The sequence below is a fragment of the Balaenoptera acutorostrata genome, chromosome 11 (genome assembly GCF_949987535.1).
Source record: "Balaenoptera acutorostrata chromosome 11, mBalAcu1.1, whole genome shotgun sequence".
NCBI lineage: Eukaryota > Metazoa > Chordata > Mammalia > Artiodactyla > Balaenopteridae > Balaenoptera > Balaenoptera acutorostrata.
In genome coordinates, this window is record NC_080074.1 from 42,565,381 (window position 1) to 42,587,977 (window position 22,597).

At 43.6% G+C, this 22,597-nt stretch overlaps 2 protein-coding genes across 4 annotated transcripts in view; one reads left to right on the forward strand and one right to left on the reverse strand.

Annotated features, from left to right (window-relative positions):
* Positions 1-5,617, reverse strand: part of NAV3 (neuron navigator 3) — a 1,137,481-nt gene extending 1,131,864 nt beyond the window's left edge. For both annotated transcript variants that reach the window (XM_057557691.1, XM_057557689.1), the window contains exons 1-2: positions 5,506-5,617; positions 4,584-4,691 (exon numbers count right to left, since the gene is read on the reverse strand). The gene's annotated coding sequence lies outside the window, so the exon portion shown is untranslated. The remainder of the gene's footprint in view (positions 1-4,583; positions 4,692-5,505) is intronic.
* Positions 5,618-5,765: 148 nt separating this feature from the next.
* The window catches only part of E2F7 (E2F transcription factor 7), a 32,968-nt gene continuing 16,136 nt past the window's right edge, over positions 5,766-22,597 (forward strand). Inside the window, exons 1-6 of one of the 2 annotated variants that reach the window (XM_007194980.2) lie at positions 5,766-6,004; positions 6,681-6,764; positions 14,384-14,659; positions 15,764-15,932; positions 20,418-20,708; positions 22,020-22,178. In XM_007194980.2, the coding sequence (XP_007195042.2) occupies positions 6,681-6,764; positions 14,384-14,659; positions 15,764-15,932; positions 20,418-20,708; positions 22,020-22,178 (979 nt within the window). In that variant the 5' untranslated portion in view covers positions 5,766-6,004. The remainder of the gene's footprint in view (positions 6,005-6,680; positions 6,765-14,383; positions 14,660-15,763; positions 15,933-20,417; positions 20,709-22,019; positions 22,179-22,597) is intronic. The other variant, XM_057557424.1, reaches the window with a different exon arrangement.

The window sequence follows — 22,597 nt, forward strand, 5'->3', positions numbered from 1 at the left end:
GCTTCACTTGATGGCGGCAGCGGCAGCAGCTGGCGCCCTTGACAGAGGACAAACTGGCATCACAGAGCATCCCTGACTCTCTGAGTGACAACAGCTTCATCGGCAGGAGTAGCCAGGCTACATGGAGATATCTGATGTCACGCATCCCCAGTAGGGGTAGAAAGAAACCAACATATTGCAGTGGAGGCCTTGGGTATCAGGGAGGTTGAAGGGACTTGTTTCAGAGTTATGTGTGACTGGGGGTGCCCAGAATTCACGGGAGAGGCAGGAGTGAGTCTCTGAACAAGGCTAGAAGGTCCAGTGTTTTATAGAAGGTATTACAGAGAAACAATGTTTTGTACTTTAAGGTTAACCCAATTTTTACCCCCAGGTGTGGTCTGAGGATAAATCTCTTAACATGCTACATGGGTGATGTCGGTTAAGTGATTACTCTTTCCAGGAACAGTTTGCATTTTAAGAGGGACTTCTTGGAGACAACACCTTAACCTTTGTATATCAACATTTCCCCCAACTGTTTAGTGAAGTTGTGGGCTAATGTATCTCCATTTGGGCTCAATACTCTATTTGTCCAGTTTTTCCAAGGCTGAAGGCCCCTGCATACCATGAGGTGGCTCTAGGTTAGGAAAAGATAATATATGAAGTATTTAAAGTTAAGTTTCCAATCCCTGAGCCCCTAACCCCAAACTCTTCTTTCCACTTCACGATGAAAACATTTTCATTCGGTCCTACAAAGCATTATAATGAAAAAATGCTATTAAAATAGTGCTATTAGGAAGGTATAAAAAGTTACATGCAGCCATTTAATTCTAAGCTTAGAAGAATAAAGATGACACATGTCAGTCTTCGGCCTGATGTTTTTTAACATTCTCATTATTAATGTATGTATGTACATAATGTAATATGATTAGTAGAGATGTGTCCAGTTTCACCAAATATGGAAATTAAAAAGTGACTTCAGCAAACATTCTTACACATCCACACTACGTGATTAGGTGCCAACAGCAAATAGTTTTAAGAGGATACCCTAAGTGTCCAATAAACACTTAGAATGACAGAAATGGAAGGTTCTTCAAAGGTCCTCCAAATCAGACAAACCATTTTAAAGGAAAAAACTGAGGTCTAGGTAGGCAATACCTTTGTTCCATGGCCAAACTTGATCTAGAACCTATGTCTCTCCACTACTCAAAGTGAATGCCTTCCCTTCTAGATAAGGCTCTGGAGATTAATGGGACGCCTGTCCCCCATTTTATCCAGAACCTTGGTTCCAGGGCAGTGGTCAATCTCCATTTTTACCCTCCAAACATTGTGGTCTCTCCAAACAACCACGCCCAAACCTGCAGCATAAATGTAGCATCATGTAAAGGGGTGTCCCACTATACACTCTCCATTATCACATTATTCCCGGAAACACCCAACCCAGCTCAAAATCCATCCTATCTGTTGCGGTCTGAAATGTTTGTTACAGCACAACCCACTCCCTGTACCCTTGCCTATAACATGCATACATAAGTACACACATGCAAACATGCACACAATATATGCTATCTTTTCATTAAGTGAGGACGCAAATCACACATTCATTAAGGAAACTGACCTTGCTCAATAGTGCCCAGGATGACAAGGAGTCTGTAAAGATAAAGAATGAATTCCCTCTGTTCCCTATGGGACATGTAATCACAGCTTAAGCAGCTCTCTTTGAACAGCTGGACATCTGGATGTCATTTGAGATGGGAGCCATAACTGCCCTTTGGTATTAATATCGTTTTTTTTAAATTGTTGCTAAAGCCATGAGCAGGAACCAATCATGAACTCATTCTCCTTCTGACATTGCTTATGGTCAGCCAAGAATACATTTTCTGCCTTCTCTGAACCTGCAAGCAGTTAGAGAAGCAAATATATCACATTCCCAGACCCAGGAATAGCTGAAGACAAAGGCCATTTTAAATGGCAGCCCTCGGTTTAAGAAGAACCATTCAACTGATCCACTCAGAGACCTCAGAATTGCCAGGATGTGAAGTCAAGGTCCTTCTGTTATCCATATGGGGAAAAATCAGTTTCTAATTCCCTTCTGTGACTGAACTTTTGCGAACAGATGTTACACCAAGATGACTGTGCTTGCAGTGTAGAAAGAAAGGAAAATATCAGAGGAAGTTGACACATTAACTGGACGACTCAGACTAAATGACATGGATTGTATTTCACTACAGTTATTCTTTCTGTAAAGTGTGATAAATCTTGAGATTTGGAACCCCGAAAGGGCAAAAGACTATTTGCAAGTTTGAGAAGGCATGCAGTACGTCTTGTATACAGAGGAATGTCAGTCATCATCTGTGTATATTTTGATCACAGCCCTTGCTGTTCCTTCTTCTGTTAACCTCCACCTGCCCATCAGGTTTCTCATTTACAACCTCATCTCCTTCCGAGAACCAGTGATGACATAGCCATAAACCAGGAAGACCCAGCCCTTTGAAACCTCTGCACCTATTCCAGAGAGCAATACACCTGCCCAACTCTTCCTGTCCTCACTGATGGGACCTGAGGATCCATTTCTGAAACCACTGAGTCAGAAGCATCCAAAGGAATCGATGAATAACCATACAATTAGCATGTGCAAACGAACAAGACACTAGGAATTGAAAAAAACTTAATACTACCCAAGTCCAATTCCAGATCAAGTAAACTAGAAATCTCTGAGTGTGCAGTTCAGGTATAGGTATTTTAAAAAAATCTCTCCAGGTGATTTTAGGGAACGGACAGGATTGAGAACCACAGGCTTAGCACAATACAGAACCCTGGGGACTGTGGCCATGTAGGTAATATTATACTGTTCCAAAGTCAATGATCTTTCAGGCAAAGATTATCGAGGTAGAACTGTAAAATACTTCAAATAGCATGAAACGTGGTGTGGCAATTTTAAAATATGGCCCCAAATTCTTTGTCACTTCTCCCATTGAGAAGTAGGGTATATGTCCTCACCTCTTAAATATGAATGGATCTTTGACTGCTTTGTTTTAAAAAGTACAGCAGAATTGATACTATCTTAGTTCTGAGGTTACATCACAAAAGTGCACAAAGTACAATTTCCACTTTGTGGGCTAGGAGACTCTTTTTGGAGCCCTGAGCCACCACTTAAGTCCAACCAACTTGAATCACCATGCTGTGAGGAAGATCAAGTCACATGGAGAAGGCACATTTTCTTGATGCCCTAGCTGAGCTCCCAGCCACCATCAGCTTCAACTGAGTAACTGAGAAACTGACAGATTATTTACAAATTCTGGGACTTGAAAACATCAATATAAATAAGTGGTACAATATAAATGGAGTACTGTCTCTGAATTTGCCCATCAAACATTCATTTTCTAGTTTTCCTCCAAAACTAAGATCACTCTTGCTTTAAGCAATCAATGAAATTACAAGTGTTTGAGGCTACATATTGTTTTTCGTGTTTTGAATAGATAGAGGCTGCATTTTAATTGAAATAGATGGAAAAAATACTCTGAAAATGCTAGGAAAAGGTCTGTAACATAAAACTGCCTAACTTCAAAGAAACAACCAATATTATTTTGAAATATTAGAGAAATGAATGGACTTTAATCATTGAAATGGTGATCTAGAAGGCTGAATGGGGGTCCCCAAAAAAGGCATATCCATGTCCTAATCCCTGGAACCGGTGAATGCTACCTTATTTGGAAAGGTCTTTACAGACGTAATTAAGGCTCTTGAGATGAGATCATTCTAGGTTGTATAGATGGGACCTAGATCCAGTGACAGGTATCCTTGTAAGAGGCACACAGGAGAGATTTAAGACCCACCAAGAGGAGGCAACATGACCACCAAGGCAGAGATCTGAGTGAGACAGCCATACATTCGTCAGGACTGCTTACAGCCACCAGAAGCTGGAAGAGACGAGGAAAAGGTTCTCCTCCAGCGCACCAGAGGGAGTGTGGCCCTGCCAACATCTTGATTTCAGACTTCTGGCCTCCAGAATTGTGACAGAATAAATTTCTGGCTTACCAACCAGTCTGTGGTAATTAGTTACAATAGCCACAGGAAATTAATACAGTTGGGGAAAAAAAAATCTTCATCTAATTTTCTGCTTCTACACAAGTGCAAAATTTAATAAATTGCAATTTTATTCTTTATAGTTGTCTCCTTATGCTTCTACCTACAAGACAGATTTCAGTTTAAAGTATCATTTCTATTATAAAAGTGTCAAATTTGTATAACTATTGTTATTTTTCTTTAAGTTTAATATTTCCCATGGTTTTTTTTTTTTGTCTTTTCAATGTATGATCTAGCAGTGATTTTTAGGCTGTATTTATCAGCAATCTAAATAGAGTACAAAGTGAAGCACTTGACTGAGCATTCTGAATTCTGCAGAAAGTTTGTTTAAGTACGTTTATATATTTAATATATAAATTTGGGAGGTGAGGGGTGGAAAGTGAAGCACTTGGTACAGAAAGGATAATAAGGAGAATGATATCCTTGCTAGAAAGGATACAGTTTGTAGGGAAATGTCTGCAGACATGCTTTAAAGAAGGCTGGCAAATTCCAATAGTGGAACATCCTACAAAATAACTTACCAGTACTCCTCAACATTGTCGAGGTCATCAAAAATGAGGAAAGTATGAGAAATTGTCACAGCCAAGAGGAGCCTACGGAGACATGAAGACTAAATGTAACGCTGTGTCCTGGAACAGAAAAAAGGACATTGGATAAAAATGACGGAAATCTGAATAATGACTTTAGCTAAGAATAATATAGCAATATCGGTCATTTAACAAACGCACTACACAGTAAAGATGTTCATGAATAGGTGAAACTGGGTGGCAGATACGCGGGAACTCCCTGTGCTATCGTCTCAATTTTTCTGTAAATTTAAAGCTGTTCTTAACGTATACTAAAACACACACACACACACACACACACACACACACACACACACACACGGCTGTCTCTATCAACATTCCTATTTTAAGAAACTAAGGTTGAGGGAAGTGAAACATTTCATACAAATCAGCAATGTTGAGGAAATTTTCTCGACTTTCCCAGAATGCTAGTCCATACTGCAGAGAGTTATTTAATAAGGCTAATTATTGGCGATGTTCTGAAAAGGTAACAACACCAATAAACTTTTCTGGACTTGCAAAGAAAAAAGAAAAAACAGCTGGTTCTGCTGGCAGTCGAGTTCCCAGAGCTAACTGGCGTGCCATCTGCTCGCAGCATAGAGTGGTAACCATGGTTCACGTGTCACACCAGCGTTCGTGTTAAGAAGTTTGCCCCAACAAGCCTGGACAACTTCGCTTCCGCGCAGGTTGCTGGGGGCAGGGGTGGCGGCGGCAGCATCCAGAGCGTGTATATCGTTTTCCCAAACTCCATCTGCTCTCCCCTCCCCAAGCTGTGCCCGCTGTCTCCCCGCGCCACAAGCCGCAAGACGGGCGGGTCTTTTACGCAAAACAAAAGAGTCCTCTTCCTCCTCCTCCCGCCGTCCCGCGCCGCCCCCACCTTGGCTTCCCGCGGCCGCCCGGGCCCGCGTCCCCGGCAAGAATTGGCTCCCGGGCCCGAGGTTTCCAGGTACCCGGAAGGGGGAGGGGGCGAGGCGGCAACAATTGGGCGGGTGAGGTCGAAACGCGCGCCCAGGAGCGCCAAGACTCCGAGGGGCGGCGAGCCCGGGCCGTGCCGCCGCGCGATTGGCCGGGGCAGCTTCGCCGGCCGCCGCTGATTGGTGGATTCTCAAATTCGGTCTCAAGGCGCCAGAGGAGGTGTTTTAGCGGGGACTGCGATCCGGCGCTGGAGTCGCGCTCGGCGTGTCGGAGCGCTGGCGCTGCCCGGACGCCGCGGGGTCCCCGCTAGCGCAGGGCACTCGGAGCGGGGAACTGCGCGCCTCGCTTTCCCCGCCCGATGTCGCCGCCCGGCTACTGATCGACTCGCCCAGCTGATCCCGCGCTGCTGTGGGGTCGTGGAGGTCCCGGTAGAGGCAGGAAGGCTCCTTCTCAAAGGGGGAGTAAGTAGCGTGCGGCCCCGGCGCTGGCGGGGAGGCGGGAATTGGGGCGAAAGGGGACCCTCCCGCCCCGGCTGCCAGCCTGCCACCCCTCCCCTCCCCGGCTGCCGCCGGACCAGGCGTGCGAGGGGTGTCTGGGCTCCAGCTCTCCCTCCGGCCGGGCAGTAGGGAACCTGCCCTTCCTCACGATCTGGGGGTTTCATTGGAAAAGTTTATCTTTGGGGTCTGCTCGGAGGCCTGGGAAAGGGCTGCGCTGAGCGCTGAGTGGGTTTGGTCTAGCGATCAGGTTTCCTTCCCCCCTGATTCAAAACCCCTCAAAGCCGAATTCCTCCCCGTTCTTTGCGCCAAAATTAACTGACCTAGGAGACCCTGTGCTTTCTGACAGATTTGCCCTACACTCTCCTGACTTGAAACTTAATTTTGTGCTGTTGCTTTTCATTAAAAATTATTATTTTTGTCGGGTTTTTTTTTCTTCCCAATTTCAGTAATTACTAAGCACACTTAAGTGTTTGTGCTCGTTCGTGTGCGTTTTGGAGAGTTGGAGTGGACACAATCCTGAAAATTCCCAGGATGAGTTTAGGGAGCGGAAGTTCATGTTCATGAGCAAGTAATAGATATTTTTGTTGAAGGAAAGAATATCCAATTTAAAGTCATTTTCTAATGTAACTGTGCATTACAGATGGAGGTAAATTGTTTAACACTAAAAGACCTGATCAACCCCAGACTAGATTTTGCAATTGAAGATGGGGAAAATGCACAAAAGGTAAGTGAACTTAAATACCTTAAGTTCTATCATATTTAGGATGGTGAAGTCTAATTCAATTCAGGATTCCAACATGCCATTTGTATTTGTCTTATAAACATAATAATCTTGATGAACATTTTAGGACTATGCTTTTCTTTTTTTTTTTTTTATGGAGGAGGCATCTTCCAACCATTATTGTTGAATTTCTCAGTCATTGTGCAGTGGTTAGATGTAATGTTGAAACCGACTTATATGAATCAAAGATATGCTAGACACTGCAATCAAAAGTTTGTAATAATTGTAGTTATCAAGAGTAGAATTAGCTAATGCTGGGCAGGAATATTAAGCCTCAGTTCCCAGGAAAATAGACTTTTTTACTCTAAATGCTAGATTATTAAAGTGCAGTGAAATGTTCTTCATCCTGATGGACCAGCTCCTAGAGGTGGTTCCTTTCTCCCAAGAGCATGACCAGTGTCTCCCATATAGGGAGATAAAGTGACTGAGCTCACCAAGGACTCTTTGAATATTTTACAGTGTTACTGCTGGTTTTGCACTGAGCTTTCCCTTGTGGTTTTCGCATGCCTTGTGATTTGTAAGACAGTAGTAGCGTTTTCAAGAAACATTACGAAGTGAACCGGCCATAGCAATGTCTAAACCGGACCCATGTCGGCACAATGCCCTCACCAGCCGGTGCCCTACCGAAAAGGTGTAATAGCTTGTTAGTAGCGAACATCTAAGCATTTTTGGGCAGAGGCAAGGAGATATGACAAACCCAGGTTTAGAAAGTTTAAATATCAATCTGAGCATAGCAACTTCCATAGGCATTGAACTTCTCTGGTTCCTGGGCTTAATTTTAGGCTTAGCACCCACAATGAAATTGCCTGGTTGCAAAGCACCTGTTATATGGGCCTTTGAAGAATACTTGACAACCGTTAATTTTGGGTAGGTGTGAAACTGTATGCTTTTTCATGTAGGGGTTTTTTTCCCCCCAGCATTTGATTTATTTTCGTTAGGAAAAGAAGTACACCAAAACATTATTCTTTTAAAGAGCATTTTTAAAGAATTCGCTATGCCATCTGAGAGTGTCAATGCCCAGACTTTAAAGTATATATTCAGAGTTTTGGCTTTGGGAGTTTCAGAGCAAAACTTTTTGTTTTCCTTTGTAATTTGGATGGGACAGCCTTGAAAGAATGTGTATACTTTTATTTAAAGCCAGTGTCCACCTCTTTCCTTCTGGGTCAATGACTTTTTTTTTTTAACTTTTTTTTTTTAATTTTTATTTATTTTTGGGTGTGTTGGGTCTTCGTTTCTGTGCGAGGGCTTTCTCTAGTTGCAGCGAGCGGGGGCCACTCTTCATCGCGGTGCGCAGGCCTCTCACTATCATGGCCTCTCTTGTTGCGGAGCATGGGCTCCAGACGCGCAGACTCAGTAGTTGTGGCTCACGGGCCCAGTTGCTCCGCGGCATGTGGGATCTTCCCAGACCAGGACTCGAACCCGTGTCCCCTGCATTGGCAGGCAGATTCTCAACCACTGAGCCACCAGGGAAGCCCATGGGTCAATGACTTTTTATGGTGCCTTCAACAAGGGTACTTCTCCTACTCTAGTTAGCCCAGTAAGTGCTGTGCCCAGCTGAGCTTCCATATTTTAGTGGGTGTAGAGAAAACCTCAAATGACGCCATAGAGATTTGGGAAAGTGGTTAAAACGTTTGAAATAGAATTCACGAGCAGGGCTTATCTCACCTGTCAAAGAAACGGCACAGGAAGGGAACAGAGTGCTCCTGCGAGATGCTAGGCTGGGCTTTTGTCTCTCTTTTCACATTGCTGTGAAGTAAAGGAAGGAGGATTTCTAGGGCTGCCGAGAGCGTGGGATCTGGAGTCAGAGAGATCTGGGTTCGATTTCCTGCTTTACCATTTGTTAGCTTCATAACCTCGAATAAATATATTTATTCAGTCTTTCAACAAATATTTATGTTTCAGGGGCTGGGGGTACAGCGGTTTAAGAAGCCTCCTAGCTTCCCTAAGCCTATTTTTTTCTTCCATAAATTGAAATTAATAAGTAGCCTCTCCTCTCTGGGTGTCTGTAAAGCACCCAGCAACCCATACTGTTCACACCTTACTCATTTGAACTGACAGCCCAAAGACGAATATGATGCAGGCCTGGCCCTCGGTTACCTGAGACACTTTCAGGGACTGACATGTAAAACTCACCAACTAGACTGTGATTTGGTAAGAGCTATAGGAGTGGGAACTAAGTGCCCCAGCAGAACAGAAGATTAAGAAAGAAATTCATGAGGAGTCTAGAGAAAGTTGGAAAGCTTCACAGAGGTAATATCTGGGCTGAGGACTTCAGCTATAAGGAAACAAGAAGGAGTAAGACGGTCATTATAGGCAGAAGAATCTATATGAGTATATGTGCTGTGGACATTCAAGAAATGTTCAAAGTTTCCAGAGTGGCCAGAAGCTAGTGGTACTTCTTGAAACCCTCTGGTGGGTGCCTGGAACAGTATCCTGTGGGTCAGTTGGCATTTAGAGGACTTATCTTTCTTGACTGTCTGATCTTCATTGCTCAAGGTCTATAGGTAGGCATGCATCTTCTTACCACTCACGGAGAAACTTTTCTTTAAAACATAAAGGAGTTTTCAACACCATTACCCAATCTTACTGTGCCCAAGTTGTGAGATTATAAGCAAGACTCTCCTCTTCAGTTGTCTACAGTGCATTTAGGAATGACAAAAGTAGAAAAAGGATGGTTTGGGATGAAGAGGCGGACAACAAGGATTGAGCTGTTGGGAAGGCTTTGTGAACGAGATAACACTTGAGCTAGGGCTTGAAGGGATGAGTGCTAAGACTTAGGCAGGTAGAGAGGAAGGAAACTAGTAAAGAATTAAATCAGCATGGTGAATTTGGGGACACGCCTAGACTTAGTGGGCATGGGTTTTCTTTGAAGGTCATTCATCTTTTGGGAGTGGTTAAAAAAGAAGGTGAGTTCAACTTGAAGCATATATTTGTACCTGTGTGATTACAGGTAAATAAATATGTGCAAGAGGCAGTTGGTTGCCTGATCTGGGAATTCACGGAAAGTCCTAGCCAGATACAAACTTGGGAATTGACAACATACAGTTTGGTTTTAAAGCCTTGTACGTGAGTGGGTGAGCTGCCCTGGAGAGGGCAAACAGGGAGGTGTGGAGGGCTGAGTTTCTAAGAGTGGAAAAAGAGGAGGCTGAGAAGGAACAGTCAGAAGAGAACCAAGAGAGAAAAAGGTGGTAGCTCAGAAGGACTGAGAGTTTTATAAAGCAAGTAGTCAACAGTCTTAACTGTTGCAGTGAGGTCAAGTGCAATATTTTGCCATTGGCTTGTCAACTGACAGATGACCTAAGTGAGAGCAGTGGATCAGAGCAGACTGGTGGTTTGAGGAGCCCCCTGGGAGACAGGCAGGGGAAAGCCCTCCGTGTGGATTACTCATTCTGGAAAGTGCGCTCTGAAGGGAAGGAGAGTTGTTAGTCAATAGCTAGAAGGAGACGCCTCCTGACGTGCCTGTCATATTTGCAATGAGTCTTAAACAGTAGGTCTGGTTTCAGTGGGCAAAGCTTAGCCCATGGCGTTAGAGTCAACGTGATGGTGTGAGCAACGGCTCAGATGTGATAAAATTCGGGGCAGGTTTGAAGAACGAGTGGACTGTTTGGGCAAAATGTGGGACGTGCATGAGATGGGACTGGAAAAGAGGTTGGCAAAATGTCACCAAGGGCCTTGAACAGGCTGATGACTATGTACTATTTGAGGTAACATGATCAAAGCTGTATCTGAGACAGAAGCAAGACTAGAACCAAGATCTTCTAATTACCAGGTCCTTTCCATGTCAGCTTACAGCTCAGTCATAATGCTGGTATAATAAATAATAATGATGACGATGGTGATGAACACTTGCATAGCACTTCACAGACTACAAACTGCTTTCACTCTCATTATCTGATCTGATCCTCACAGCAACTGCATGGCAGGTAAGCCAAGGTGCATCACCTCCGTTTGCACATGAGAACTGGAGAACCCGTTTCCTGGGGACTCTCTCCGGGCCCTCTCTAATTGAAGAGGTGATTTCCAGGGTGTTGCAGCTTGACTTCCTGGCAAGCAGATCTGATGTGGAGATTAGTGTGCAGGTGGTTTATTAGGGAGTGCCCTGGGGATGGGTGCCCATTTAAGGGAAGGGAAGGCAGCAGAATTAGACAGAGGGAGAAGCAGAGCCACAGAACAGTCTCAGTGGAAGTTGGGTTTACCCCATGGGGAGTTTTGGGACGACCCCTCGGAGTAGTCCTGAGTCAGGGTAAGGGGACCAAGCTGTCACACGTCAGTGCTGCCTCTCCCAGCCACTGAGGACAGTACCGGCCTCTCGGGAAGGGGTGTGATCCCGGATGAGTCAGCCCTCTTCAGCCAAAGCGTGAAGAGGCTTACTATTGGCATTACTCCAGCAGCTGGGGAACTGAGTCATTCATTCCAGAAGTGAGCCAGCTGCATCCCAGTGTCCACCACACGGCTGGGTAGCCTTGCTGGAAAGCCTTGGAGATATATAATTTGGTCTGAACCCCTTATTTCAAAGATCTGGAAACTTGGGCCCAGACAAAATGAGCAATTTGTGTACTATCAGAAAGATATAGAGTGGAGTCAAAAACCGCTCTATTTCTGAATTCTCATTCCAATCCCCTTTCCTTTGCCTTCTACAGTGTCAGGATTGCAGGACAGACAGGCGGATGGAGCAGAGTGTGATTAGATTGCAGCTGACTTTCTGCCCACCTGAAACCTCAGAAAACAATTTGCTTGGCATTTTTTTCTGTTGAGTAGAGGTGTGATAACGATCGTAACCTACCACGTGACGTAACTCCCCTCCTACTTTAAGTATTACTTAAACTGTAGTGAAAATATGTCAAAGTGCTGGAGGAAATAATTCATCTGAATTGCTCCTTGGTAGGGGAAAAAGCAGGAGCTCAGTGTTCCTGGGAGGACAGGTACCATGAGGGCAGTGGAGAAGAAGGATGATTCTCTGCACCTCAACAAGCCTGGGACAAGCCCTCCACCATTGGGATACCTTTTGAAATAACTAGATAATCAAGGCCCAGTGTTCCTTGAGCACATGCAAAGGGGAAGGCATTGTGCCAAAAACTGTGAGGAATGGGACGTGTGGAACTAGCTCCCTGACCTCCAGAAGTGCACAGTCTCGTTAATGAGATAAGACACACACCCAGGAAGTTAAATAGCAATACAGTGTGCTATGTTATATTAGCTCTGAGGGCCAGGATGGATGGTAATAAAGAACAGGAAGTGGAGCGGGGGGAGAGAGAATAGCTAAGTTTTATTGAGTGCTCACTATATGCCAAGAACTATTCTCATAACTCCGGAGATCAATGTTTTTATAAACTTCATTTTCAGTTGAGAGAATTAAAGTGAGAAGGGAATTGCCTGCTCTCACCCTGCTGATAAGTAGCAGAGGCCGGTAAGCTGGCCCTACCAGCCCGCATGCAAAACTGCTTCCCATGTTGCCTCTCCATAGAGGCTACTGGGGATCCGTGGCCTGCTGGATACCTTTTGCTCGAACTGCGAAAAAGATAACTTCCTCCCAGTTCACACCCAGGACAAGCTTACTTCTAGATGCAGAATTTTGGAAACTTCTGCTGTCAGCTATTTCTTGCCTTACCAATGACTTTTATACTGAATGAGGTTGTATGTGACCTTGGGCAAGGCACCCTCTGTGTGCCTCAGTTTCTTCATCTGTAGGCTAGAAAATTACTACTACCTCGGTTACAGGATTGGATGAGGAGTTAATAGGTGTAAAGTGCATGAAACAGGTATCATGTGTAGCACGTAATATGCACTCAGTACTTTCCCTTGAGAGTTCCCTTGTAGAAGACTTCATCATAATTGTATACTAGTAGGGATTTGTTAAGAGATGTGAATAGATGCACTGCCTCAGGCAGGATGCTTACTGCGGCAGTGGCGTGAGAAATCGTCACCCCCATCTCCACCCCTTTCCTGTTACCCTAGGACAGAACCTCACCATGGCTAGCTGGCAGCTTCTGCTGATGTAGAGAACAAGAGTTGGCCTGCTACCACAAACTCCAGTTTCTCCCAAACAATTTTTTTTTAATTTATGTATTTTATTTATTTATTTTTGGCAGCGTTGGGTCTTCGTTGCTGCGCGCAGGCTTTCTCTAGTTGCAGCAAGCGGGGGCTACTCTTCGTTGTGGTGCGTGGGCTTCCCATTGCAGTGGCTTCTCTTGTTGTGGAGCACAGGCTCTAGGTGCACGGGCTTCAGTAGTTGTGGCACGCAGGCTCAGTAGTTGTGGCTCACGGGCTTAGTTGCTCTGCAGCATGTGGGATCTTCCTGGACCAGGGCTCAAACCCGTGTCCCCTGCATTGGCAGGCAGATTCTTAACCACTGCGCCACCAGGGAAGTCCATCCCAAACAATTCTTTTTCCTTCTTCATATGTTGCTCGTTTATAGGAAAACACTTTTTTTAAAACCACTGTTCAGCCAAAATCCAAGCATGCAATAATCTATAGAGTGATATTGTGTGCAGGAAAGGGAGTGACAAATATGTAATTCATCCACCTTCCTAATTATGTAAAGGCACTATTACCTGGAGGTGAGTTCAACTATGGGAAGAGCAGAATCTTTCTGGGTTTGAATGGCAAAAACTTATTTTAGGGGAAAGAAATTTGTTTCAGTAACTTAGTAATTCCAAACGCGAGTTGTGTGTACTTAGTCCTTTTTCTTCATGGATTAATGGACCCATCATTAATCTTTTCTTTTAATTATCTGAGATAGTCTACTCAAAGAGTCTGGGGGAAGGTGCGAGTCCACAAACTATTACCAAGCTGCAAAACATTACGAACAGAACTTGAGAGTTTAGCACTTAGAAACCTCTACAGTAATTCAGTTGATCCTGCCCCTGTGACATCTAAGCCTGGGCTCAGTGGTCTCTTCTTGTCAAACAAGCTGTAGGTCAAGTTGAGTGGCAAACTCAAGAGGAGAGTCACATGTGATGGGAGTTGCATATGAGTCCTATGAAGTAAGACCATGTATCAGTCTCCGGGAGTTTTCAGTCTGTGAAAAACCCTGGTCCTTCAGCAGGGGTAGTTTGAGAAGCACTGCTCTGGGGGAGTGACCTTAGGTAGCTGGGTGGTTTGAAATGTGGCATTTTGTTGGATGCCCTTCCATTAATCTGTCCTGGTAATTGCTCTATTAGCACTGGCGAACATTGAACAAAAGCATAATTGCTCTTCACTAGTTAATGCAAACTCATAAATAGTGTTTAAAAAAATATGTCACTTAGAAGCAATATGGACTCAACCCACATTTGCTCTTATTATCATCCCCGCCTATTACAAGCATCCACCAGTGACGCATAACACTCATGACTTCTTTCACAGAGGTGCCGTGAAAGATATGCTTAAAAGGAGTAGTAGCCACTCTTTGGTTCCCATGGATCCTTCTGTTTATTTTCATTAGTCCTATCCTGATATTTTTCAGCCCTGAACATATAGTCTGTTTGTATTTTCATGACTTACTGAATAATGGGAATAAAGTGTACTCTTAGCTGATACCTGCCCTTTCTCATTTTCGCTAAAAGGTCTCTTTTTTAAAATAGGAAAATATATTTGTTGATTGCTCAAGGATGGCCCCAAAGACGCCAATAAAAAATGAACCAATTGACTTATCGAGACAAAAAATCTTCACTCCAGAAAGAAATCCCATCACTCCAGTTAAGCTTGTCGACAGACAGCAGGCAGAACCATGGACACCCACCGCTAACCTGAAGATGCTCATTAGTGCTGCCAGCCCAGACATAAGAGACCGAGAGAAGAAAAAAGGACTGTTCAGGCCCATTGAGAACAAGGACGATGCGTTTACAGACTGTCTGCAGGTAAACAGGCTGTGCTCCTAAGGCCTTTCACAGAATTTTAAAATGTTTACCTGATTATTAAAAAGTCACAGAATTCTCAATTTTTTGGTTACTATTGAGTCAAAAGCAGTACTCCACTTAATCTTTTTATTTATTTACAGCTGAAGTGGAACTCTTATTCTATATCTCATTTTTCATAATGAATGCTTTCTTTTCTTTTGTATGATACTCTCTTCACCAGTACACATTTTTAAATGATAAATTTTTTAAGCAATGATATTTAATAATTTTGATTTAATGAAGAAATTTGGATTTTTTTTAATGCTGCCATGAATTTTAATTTTTGCTTTGACTTTAAGGGTAATATTAATCTAAATGTTTTTGACTTGGGGAATTTTATCATTCTCATGTATGTTCAGTTCGTTGGTTTGGGGCTTTAAAGTTAAATCATCTTTAAATTACCTGTCCTGTAGGGAACCAGAGCTACTGAATAAGCAGCATATCTATACTTTTAAAAAAAAGTTTTTCTTGGGGCTTGAATTGAGCCTTTTTCAAATGTGAGTTGATAAGACAAGGACACTAGTTTAATGTACTTACAATAAGAAAGAATAAGGAAGAATAAGATTTAGCTCCCCCTGTTCAGTTCCATCAACCCTTGGTAAATTGTGAAAAGTAAAGAGTTTGGTGACACAATGCAGGCAAGAACATCGCACATTTTCACGTTAATAGGAATTACACAGGATCTTAGGAAGAGACAGATTCTGATACATCGGGTCTGAGGTGAGGCCTGAGGCTTTATATCTCTTAACATGCTCGTGGTGATGCTGATCTCGGTCTAACAAGCCCGCTAGTAGCAAGGCTGTAGCAACCTATAAATGACTGCATTGTTCATTTTTTATTTTAAGCAGTAGTCTCAGCCTCAAATCACAAAGGAGGAAAAGTTCAGTTCAGAGAAAGCAATAGGTAAAATGTTCAGAAAATTAGATTAGGAAATGTATTTTAACCAGAATCTAGGATGGTATGGATTCGGATGTTCCCCTCAACTCGCCAATACCACCCATTGCAATTTCTCTGTTAAGATGTTAACTGTGACATTTCCCCCCTCCCTCTGTCTGCCCTCTGTAGCTTGATGTTGTTGGGGACAGTGCTGTGGACGAATTTGAAAAGCAAAGGCCAAGCAGAAAACAGAAAAGTTTAGGACTCCTGTGCCAGAAGTTTCTAGCTCGCTATCCAAGTTATCCACTGTCAACTGAGAAAACTACCATCTCCCTAGATGAAGTTGCTGTCAGTCTCGGTATGTATATGGGATCACCTGGAGGCCTGTCTCCAGTTACGGTGAGAAGTTGATTCCTCGGGCAAGCCAAAGGCTTCAGATCACCTCCTTTACTAAGTAAAGAGCTGACCCTCAAAGGAGTGAGGACAGAGGAGCAGGTAGAGCTTTTCTTCTGTCATCATCATTATGCATAGGATTCCAGGGAGCCTTTTAGGCCTGAGGGTCAAACAAATATTTGGTTTTCTTAACCTTAAAAAATACGTTTACAGAAGACTCACATTACAAATTAATATCTAATATCTTAATTCCATGTTATTTCAGACAGACTCAAAAGATATTTAGAAATATCCTTCTGTTTATTTTTTTAAATGCTTCAAAGAGTTCAGAACTGGTGTTATTTTTGTTACAAAGCACGATTTGAAAGCAAGAGCATTATGTTTGAAGCCCTATACTGTGACCTTCACAGCAAGTCTGCCCAACTAGTAAAAGCACATCTGGATATTACTCAAACAGCTAAGCCTTATAACAAAGAGGAATACATGCGTTCACATGGCGTGGGTGTGTGTGACGTGCAATGGTGTCTGGACTATAAATATGCAGACCGCTGATTCAGAATAGAGACTCCTAGTGGACATGGATTGCAGTTGGTTTCTGGATGAACATACTGTTGACAATAAATAAGTAGAAATCACATGATTTGAAGATGTCAGAGTGTCCCCTTAAAAGATTAGGAGGGTTTGCATACAGGGGGGAAAAAAGTCTCGAAGAAATCAGCCTAGTAGGCTTTATCATAGATTATATTTTTAGTTTGTTTATTAGTTCTATATCTTCCCGTAGCCCAAAGAATGTGACCCAGTAGATGATTATCAATCTGAATTATTCAAACTGATGGCTAAAAAGATTTTATTTGCTGGAAATTGAGGTAATGAGGAGCCAGTGTGTTGTGATGGGAAGACCATGGGCTGGACTTTGAGTAAGACAGAGCTGGATTTGAAGCCCAGCTCTCTAATTTATAGACTGTGAGAGCTTTAAAAAGTTAATTATTTTTTTCTCATCTATAGCATAGGGACCATAGCACCTACCTTGCAGAAACTTAGAAAAGTTGGGGATAATGTCAGTAACATGCCCAACTCAGAGCCTGGCTTACTCTTATTGCTACATGGAATAGTTTCTACTCAGCTCTCATTAGAGGTACTCCCCCAACCCCCTCCACCATCCTCAAGCCATCCTGTGATCCTCTACAGCTAGGAAGAGGAAGCAGAGGGCTTTGACGGGGAGCCATTTTAGAACCCAGAAATAGAATACAATATTCTGGCATTGGTAGCAATGAAACAAGAAGGGGAAAGTGAGCCAGCTGGACAGAGGCTTGGTGTAGACATAGCTGAGGAACTGGGTCCTGGAAACTAGTCTTAAGAAGATGAGGATAGGGACTTCCCTGGTGACGCAGTGGTTAAGAATCCACCTGCCAATGCAGGGGACACGGGTTCGAGCCCTGGTCCGGGAAGATCCCACATGCCACGGAGCAGCTAAGCCCATGTGCCACAACTACTGAGCCTGCGCTCTAGAGCCGCAAGCCACAACTATGAGCCCTCGTGCCACGACTACTGCAGCCCGCGCGCCTAGAGCCCGTGCTCCGCAGCAAGAGAAGCCACGGCAATGAGAAGCCCACGCACCGCAACGAAGAGTAGCCCCCGCTCGCCGCAACTAGAGAAAGCCCGCGCACAGCAACAAAGACCAAACACGGCCAAAAATAAATTAAAAAAAAAAAAGAAGAAGATGAGGGTAAAACAACAGATCACACAATGTCTTTCTCATTGGGGCTCATGAAGCCACCTTCCTCCATATACCCCGGCCTCATCAAGAGTCCTTGCACTGCTATCAGTGCAGAAGACAAAAGATTAGATGTTGGAAAGCTACCTTACAGGTAGGTCCCAGGGAGGACAGAAGAGTGGGCTCCTACTCTCATATGGGCTGTAAATCCCCATGTTATAACCGCCTGGAGCAGAATGCCAAAGATTTTTGCAACAGCTTCCTGCTGTCTCACAATTTCCAAGACCTGCCAGATGAACTTGCCATCTCTCTTCACGTGAGATTGTAAAAATGTGAGTCCCTTCCTAGAAGCTGTTTCGGGGCTAACCATCTCTTGGGATTGAGTCTAAACTCCTGCTCTATCCCAGGTCACAAGCTATAAGACCATATTTTAACCAAGGATGTGCAAAGCATTCAAAGTGCATTCATTCCCAGTTTCTGGTCTCATGTAGATTCGATACTGATATTATAGGTAAGAGGTTAAAGAACTGGGAGTGACTTTAGTGAATGGAAAGTTACACAGCCTGGGAAACTATTTATTGGGCTGAGATGCTCTTGATAAGCTCTATGGGGCATAAGGGAAGCATGGTAACAATTGGTAAATCCTCAAGGGCATAACTAATGCCATGCCCAGGATTAATCGGATTGCCTTGAATACAAAAGAAAAAGAAGGCTCAGTGCCAGGGAAGACTTTCCTGGCAGAGCAAGCCCCAGAGTTACCTGCTGGACTTGAGACCTGTGACGTGGGACGTTTAGGCGCACCCAGCCAGTGGACGGTTAGTCCAGATTGCAAAGGTGAGTGATTACTCAGGCAAGTAGCTGCCTATGGGCTTTTGCCAGCACCACCTTCTGAACACTTACGGTGCGTATCAAGCATCATCTTCCTCTCTTAGTTGTCCAAATCTTCCTTTATTTCTTGAGATGTCTAGCCACTAGATGGAGACTTAGCAGCTTGTGTCTAATACAGAATAACAAAACAGCCAGACCTGTGGCTGGCCCTGGGCTGTCTCAGTTGCTTTCACATGACATTTCCAATGGGAAGGTTTATAACGTTCCACTCTCAACAAGATGTGTTAATATATGAAAACAGACTGGAATAAGGAGCCAGGCAGATCTGGACAAGGGGCTGCTGACTGCTCTGGCCAACACCTTCCAGCAGGCATCTGGCACCAAAGCCTGAGCTTTTTTGAGAGTGAAGAACCTTTCAGGGTCATGAGCCGAAATGTTCTGATTGACTGCGAAATGCCTCTTCATGCATGGGATAGAATTTCCTCTCAGCTCCACAGTTTTCATTGTAACCTGGTTTATTTCTTGTGTTAAATCTTTGAAAGGCCAAGAGCTACGTGCACCAAGTCTGCCCTGATTATAGAACAGCTCTTGGCAAGTGAAGAGAAAGAAGGCATTTTTGTAGCTGGGCCAGTTTTCTGGGAGATGCCTGGAGGCTTTTGTTACGGATACTTAGGCGAGAGCACAAGGGGCCAGTTGAGTCCCCAAAGCCTAAGGGCCTATTGCATAACAGGATGAGTCAAGATGGAAGATTTAAAAATCTGTTTCTACCGTCACCTCTTACGATAGCAGGAATTTTAGGTTTCTCCAGTGCCACGCAGGAAGTACTGATATTTACCAAATAACATACAAAGAGTAGATAAATTTATTTACCAAATAACATACAAAGAGTAGATAAATTAACACCTATCAGAAACCCTTTAAGTTTATGATCACATTTAATCCTCATCATTTTATGAGATAAATACTAAGGCACAGAGAGATTAAGTAACTTCCGAGGCTCACCCGACTAGTAAGGGATAACGCAGGGATTCCAGTTCATGCAGTCTGACCCTGAAGCCCCCGCACTTAACCAGTGTAAATATTTTTAGTAAATTCAATAGACTGCTCGTAATCCTGGCTATTTAGGGAGTGTTGGGAAAGTGGGTAGGGAATTGATGAACCGGATGGTCAGCCTGTGCTAGAGTTTCTGTGCTTTATTAATGGGCTGTTTGGCAGGATACAGTGAATGGGAGCACAGGGAGAGTTGTCCGCAGGTGTGATGAACAGAGGGAGACTTGTATGTTGTTCCAGCCCTGGCACTAGCTTCCTCCAGCAACTTGAGAAGGGTGCCCAAGCTCTTGACTCCTGAGTTTCCAGTGCAAAATGGGAAACAAAATATTTACCATCTGTTTTCCTTACTGGCCATTGAGAGAATTAACAAGTAATTTTTTCACATCATTCAAACTCCAGGAAAGGAGAATATGGTCCAATAATGAGTTAACAGTTACTGGACACAGTTCTATAGTCTGTATAACTAGGAATACAAGTCAAAATCAACCATCCAGCATTCATCAGGCATTTATTACTATGACGTGTGTTGCTCAAGCCCACCAGTTTTAATGCACTGAAATGTTCATGTGGTTTGCCTAACAGGTCCAAAGAAAAGTTGCTCTACTATTTATGTAATACAGATGGAACTATCATCCATCTCAAGGTGGATGTTTATCCTAGATCTTATCGAGAGTTGGATCCCAAGAAGAAAACAGTTTCTTTTGCTTGCATTCATATAGTATGAATTTGTTGAGCAATTATATTTGCTGGGCAAAGTATCACACAAAATAGCCCACAGACAAGGTCCAAGCCTTCAAGGAATTTATACTCAAAAATGTTGGTCGGCATGATGATGGCTGGCTTCTCTCTTTCAAACAGGCGTTGAAAGGAGACGCATCTACGACATTGTGAATGTGCTGGAGTCGCTGCATCTGGTCAGCCGGGTGGCCAAGAATCAGTACGGCTGGCACGGACGGCACAGCCTGCCGAAAACCCTGAGGAACCTCCAGAGGCTAGGAGAGGAGCAGAAATACGAAGAACAGATGGCACACCTCCAACAGAAAGAGCTCGACCTGATGGATTATAAATTTGGAGAACGCAGAAGAGATGGCTGTCCAGAGTCCCAGGATCCACAGTTACTGGATTTCTCTGAACCCGACTATCCCTCTTGTGAGTCCACTGTACCCACACGAGTAATGGCAGGGAGAGGGCGATGGTGTCTTCTGAAGAGGGTCACTGCTAAGAATGGGAAGAGCCAAATGGACCACCCTGGAGGGAGATGTCCTCTTATTCTCTCTCCTGAAGACAGGGAGACAGATGGCTTCCCGACTGGGCTGCCCACTCGACCTCACTGAAAAACTGTCTAGTGGCAGTTTCACTTGGTATTTGGTGTGTCTGGACCGTAGATCTCGAACAGCGCTCCCGTTTCAGATTGACAGCCCCATGCTGATTCCTGCTTGTGAGCCTTTAAGGAAAATTTACTTGGAAAGAATTTATCTCTTCAAAGAATCCTATTTGTTTAATTATATACTGGAGTAGATGACTTAGAAAAGAACCCCATTAGCAGAAGATACTGATTAGAAAGATAGACAACCTTTATTTGATGCAGAATTTTTTTTTACTTAATATTCCATTGTTCTTCCCCTCCCAGCTCATATTTATGCTGTCCCTCCTTTAACCATTGATCGTCATTCTCACCCTGCTCCTCCTTGCTAAGATAATAAAGTGCAAGTATCCCTAACATTGCACTTGCATTTATAAGCAATAGGAATGGAAGGGTGGGCCTGGCTTTCATTCCATTTACTACCTCATGCCTTTTAATTCCACCCTATGAGCCAGTTCTTATCCTAATAACCAGTGGAGACAGCCATCTGTCAGCGATGGTTTGCCTGCCATCTATGGCAACACACATCTAATCAGTGTCTCCTATTTACTTATTGTTTATTTCTTCACTTATTTCTGAAAAGCAATGGAAGAGGTGGGTGCCTACTATGTGGAGGGTATAGTCTAGCTATTGTGGGCTCAGAGAAATAAAAGTGGAGACCTTGCCATTGAGGGAAGAGTTGATGTCCTGAAAACAGTTCCTGAGCCCTAACTCATACTACCCCACTACTCTCTGCTAGAGGCTTATATATGGTGGCTAGAAAGTGACCTGTCACATAAAGTAGGTTTTATCCCTCTACTTTAATCTTTTCCAAAGTTGCTTCAGGAAAACTGCTTCATGGCTTCTATTCAATGAAGTATGAATATAAAGCATTTCAGAATTTATACCTACTGTAATTTTATGACCCACAAGAAAATCTGTCTTATTTCTTTGTGAACCATCTTTTTATGATGTGTGTCCAACAGGCTTCCGCTGATCACTGTAACAAGAGTGATGTTTCCATCTGCTGATACAGTTAGATAGGCCCGGCAAACTAGAAGTACAGTCTCTCTTGTGGTAAATTACGTTTTGACGCTTTTGTTTTATTCCCTTTGTAGCATCTGCAAACAGTAGAAAAGATAAGTCTCTGAGAATTATGAGCCAGAAATTTGTCATGCTGTTCCTGGTCTCCAAAACCAAGATTGTTACTCTTGATGTGGCTGCCAAAATACTGATAGAAGAAAGCCAAGATACGCCGGATCATAGTAAATTTAAAAGTAAGCATCTTCACCTAAATCCACTTATCAGCACAGAAAGAGTGGGATGTCATATGCTGATGTTTGCTGCCTCAGAGATTTAAAAAATTATTATTATTTTTTGAGACGTGCACTCCTTCCTGCCTTCATAAAGGTTCTTGGTGCTGTGAGAGGTAAGCTGGTCACATACTAGAATTCCTGTGAAAGTTCTGTCCGATGCCTTTTCCTCGGCAGAGTGGATGGTGGAAGCAGAATGGCATCCCACAAATGCAGGTCAGGGAGGATGTAAGAGGCTTTGCATTTCTCTTTAGTATCACTGCATCCAAGACGGAATGTCTGAGTTTTCTTTCCCTTCTTTCCTTGCCCCCTGCATACTCTTCTGATGGGTGGACATGAAAGTTGTCTACAGGTAAGAACCAGAGGAATGAGCAGGGTAGGGT